The 4,066-nt window shown below is 54.3% G+C and overlaps 1 protein-coding gene across 1 annotated transcript in view; it reads left to right on the plus strand.

Moving 5' to 3' along the window:
* The window catches only part of NPTX2 (neuronal pentraxin 2), an 11,569-nt gene extending 8,573 nt beyond the window's left edge, over nt 1-2,996 (plus strand). Inside the window, exons 4-5 of the mRNA XM_032394188.1 lie at nt 513-692; nt 1,545-2,996. Of these exons, the coding sequence (XP_032250079.1) occupies nt 513-692; nt 1,545-1,772 (408 nt within the window). The 3' untranslated portion in view covers nt 1,773-2,996. The remainder of the gene's footprint in view (nt 1-512; nt 693-1,544) is intronic.
* Nucleotides 2,997-4,066: the final 1,070 nt, after the last annotated feature.

The raw sequence follows: 4,066 nt of genomic DNA on the forward strand, positions 1-4,066 counted from the left end.
CACACACACACACACACACACACAAGTCCCCAAGTGCCATGATAGAATTTGAGCCCCTGCCTAGAGTGTAGATGCCTGGTCTGACTGTTCCCCAAAGAAGCTGGCCCAGTAGCACCCTGACTTCCCTTCAGGCCCTCCGGCATGAGGCATTCAGGTCCAGGCATGGCAGGGAGGGGGCTTGTCCTTCACTTCACATCTGCTCAGTCTGCGCAGCATCCTGGACCCTCAGCCAAACCTGGGACCCAGGGTATCCCCTGGAAAGCCGGGCCACCCTGGGGTTAGGGGTTGTACCCAGGCTGCCTGCCCCTTTCCTCTCGGCTGTCTGTGCCACACAGTGTCTCCCCCCACCCCAGGCGTTCTGAGGGGCAGAGTTGCCCATGTCACCCACAGTGCAGAGGAGGGGAGACGAGCCGGGACCCTGCATGATGGGAGCAGCAGGACCTCCAGTCCCTCTGCAGGTCAGACTTGTGCAAACCCTGCGGGCACCCTCACCTGCATGTTGCTGTCCACAGGTTGCCCAGCTGCCCCTGTTTGTCAGTGACGGCAAGTGGCACCATGTCTGTATCACTTGGACGACGCGGGACGGCATGTGGGAAGCTTTCCAGGATGGGGAGAGGCTCGGCACTGGGGAGAACCTGGCCCCCTGGCACCCCATCAAGCCAGGGGGTGTGCTGATCCTCGGGCAGGAACAGGTGAGTGCAGGGGGCGCAAGAGGGGAGTGCGCCGGCCAGCCGAGCAGCACAAGGCCACACTTGCAGGCTGCCCCCGGCCCCTGGGGCCCCTGGCCGCTGAGGCCTGACAGCAAGCTCACCCCGTGCTGTCTTGTGGCCTGAGGGGCAGAGGGCGGTCGACCAAGTTGGTGTGATGGGTCAGATTCCAGAATGGAGTCCAACACAGGTGATCAGGAGTGTCCCTGGGGTCATGTTATCAGGAGGGGACTTCGGGTTCTCTCCAGGTGTTTGGGCTCTGCCAGGCACAGCTTTGATTCAGGATGCCAAGGGCTGACATGGCATCTTCCAGGAGCTGCTGGCTCAGTGTTTTGGGGCACTTAGGGCATGCCTGTGGGGTGCTTAGCCTCCTGAGGGAGATGGGGGTGGGAAAGTGACTTCAGAAGCTGCCCTCAAGAAACTCACCCTCTGGGAGAGGGGAAATGTAAGCTGCTTGTCTGCTCCTGGGCAGATAAGAGTTGATGTTTCAGCCTATGTCTGAGGTTTGCTGACGGCCCATTCTTCCCCTCACTTCCCTGGGAGAGGCTGGGAGTCTGGAGACCTGGATCTAGTGCTAGCTTTGGGACTTTGGGCAAATGTCTTTCCACTCTAGTCTCGAGGTGGTTTCACATGCCCTGGAGCTCCGGGATGTGCAGGAATCAGGGGTCATGGGGTGTGGCCAGAGTTGGAGGGAGTTGGGAAAATGGCCCAGTCTCCCCATCTCCCTCCCAAGTTGGCATCCCTTCCCGAAGGCCGTTCACGGTCCAGGAGAATTAGCAGGTGTGTCTGCTTTTTGAACCTGTGCCGATGTGGTTCTGCTCCCCTGCACCTTCCCAGGACACCGTTGGGGGCAGGTTCGATGCCACGCAGGCATTCGTGGGGGAGCTCAGCCAGTTCAACATATGGGACCGCGTCCTTCGTGCACAAGAAATTATCAACATTGCCAACTGCTCCACGAACATGCCCGGCAACATCATACCCTGGGTGGACAACAACGTCGATGTGTTTGGAGGGGCTTCAAAGTGGCCCGTGGAGACCTGTGAGGAGCGTCTCCTTGACTTGTAGCTGCCTCCTGCTCTGTCTAGGAGGCCAGGGCTGGGCTGTTCCTGTCGGAAGTGCAAGGCCACCTCCTCCCCCAGCTAAACTGTGTAAAAGCCCCTGCCAGAATGGGCTGGGGCCCCCAAAGCTCATTCCCAGGGACTCTTGGAAGGCCGAGGCTCTGTAGCAGCCCTTGTCACTGGATTCTTTGTTCCTTACCAAGATTGTGTTGTTTTGAGGGGGGAAGAAGCCCTGAGCTTGCAGGTGGGCAAATCTGACTTCCTGCTGGGGACGGGGGGATTAAGGCCCTTGAGGCCCCGTGCAGAGCCCCTGTAATTGCTAGCACACCGCAGCCTTGCCCACTCTCTTGGATCCTCGATGTCCCGTGTGCACCTTCTGTCTGTCCCCTTTAAAGGCTGTGCGGCCATCCTGCTGGAGTATCTGTGTCCCTTGTGTATTGAGTATACCCTGCTGTCCCCTGAGCACGCAGCAAAGCAGCCCCCGCCGCTCACAGAAGGGCCTTTCTCTTGGTGTTCTTTACTATGCTCTGAGGAACTCTTCAGTTCGCGGAGGAGGGCAGGCTGCCCAGACCACACCCTGCCTTCTCCAAGATGGAGGGGGCATCCGGGCCTCCAGAGGGGGCTGGGAGCGGGAACGCAGAAGGGAGTTCTGGAGGAGGGCTGTGGCAGCTGAGCCTCCCCCTCTGTCACCTCTCCCTCCGATCGATGCTTTGATGGACTCGTCGCTGGGAATGGCTTCTTTGCAAAGCCTCCTTTCTCCACTGGTGCCAAAAGTTCAGTTGCAGCTTCTACAACCATTTGGTGTGGTCAGGGGGGATTTATTTTTTCCCAACAGAGAAGAACAGCCATTAGCAGCCTTCCATTTTTGATGTCTCGCCCCACTGTGAGGAATGTGCTAGTTTTAATTCATGTTGATTACTGTAAGCGTTTGACTATCTCAAGTATTTCCCCCAGAACTTTTTCAGGAAATGGAAGTCATTTGGCTGATATTTGCTCAGTGACTCCAGGCTGCTTAATTTATTGGACAGAGGTAGTAACTTATTTTAAGGAGAGTGATGAAGTGGGGAAATTTATAAAGCTAAATATTATATATTTTATTTTTCATACATGTTTGAAGTGCAAATCTGTGGAAATTCCATTTGTAGGACCAAGTTGACATGCCCATCCTAACACTGTATGCTACAAGAACTCTTATGATGACGGAATTTTGATTAAAGTGCACTGGAAGATGCCTCCGTATCTGTTTGCTCCCTGTCTGGGGCTGAGGGTAGGGGGGTGGGGCTTTGCCACAGTCCATGAGTCTGGGGCCTGCGTCTGGCAGACCCAGGGGCACCGAAATGCTTGGAGGTAGGGGGGCAGTCTCCAGCCGGCCCCTGTCTTCTCAACTAGGACTCAGACTTACCTAGATGACACTCACCTCCTTGTCCCAGGCGTGACACCTGTTGGCCACCTACTCTGTGTTCTACCGTAGGTCTCCTTCACTCCTCCTAACAACCCCGTGAAAGTGAATCCCGATTTGCAGGTGAATGCGTAGAACAATTAGACAGTGACTTGGATCACGTGACTAGTTAAGGGCAGAGCTGGGGTCAAGCCGGCCTGTGGCTCTGGAGGCCCTGCCCTGTTGTGATTTCCCTCGTGATCGTGATCGCATGGCTGACTGGGAGCCGTGGCTCACTGCCACTGCCCGGCATCCCCAGTGTCGTACCGCATACCACTCACCCAGGAAAAATAAAACTTCAAAACTCAAACTAGGTTCTACTGAATATGTGTTGCTTTCACACCACCACGAAGTCAAAAAATTGTAAGTCAAGCCACTGTAAGTCGGGGACCATCTGTACACTAAAAACTACAGAACGTTATTATTTTTTCTTTTTCTCTTTTTATATCTAGAACATTATATAGAGAAATTAAAGAGGACCTAAATAAATGGAAATATATCTGTGTTCATAGATTAAGACTTAATAGTGTCAGGATTGCCATTGTGGACACATAGTGGGGAAAAATTTGGCTCAGATGTCCAGATGATAATACCACACACTAAGAGGGTACGAAAAGGTTGATCATATAATGAGACTTTCTGGGGGAGATCAGGGTGGCACCCACACAGGTCTGAAAATGGCTTGAGAGAGCAGAGAAAGAAGACTGGCTTGGTTTTTTTTTTTTTTTTTTTAAAGATTTTATTTATTTGACAGAGACACAGCGAGAGAGGGAACACAAGCAGGGGGAGTGGGAGAGGGAGAAGCAGGCCTCCCGCGGAGCAGGGAGCCCGATGCGGGGCTCGATCCCAGGACCCTGGGATCA

This window comes from Phoca vitulina, unplaced genomic scaffold (assembly GCF_004348235.1).
Source record: "Phoca vitulina isolate PV1807 unplaced genomic scaffold, GSC_HSeal_1.0 scaffold79, whole genome shotgun sequence".
Classification (NCBI taxonomy): Eukaryota; Metazoa; Chordata; class Mammalia; order Carnivora; family Phocidae; genus Phoca; species Phoca vitulina.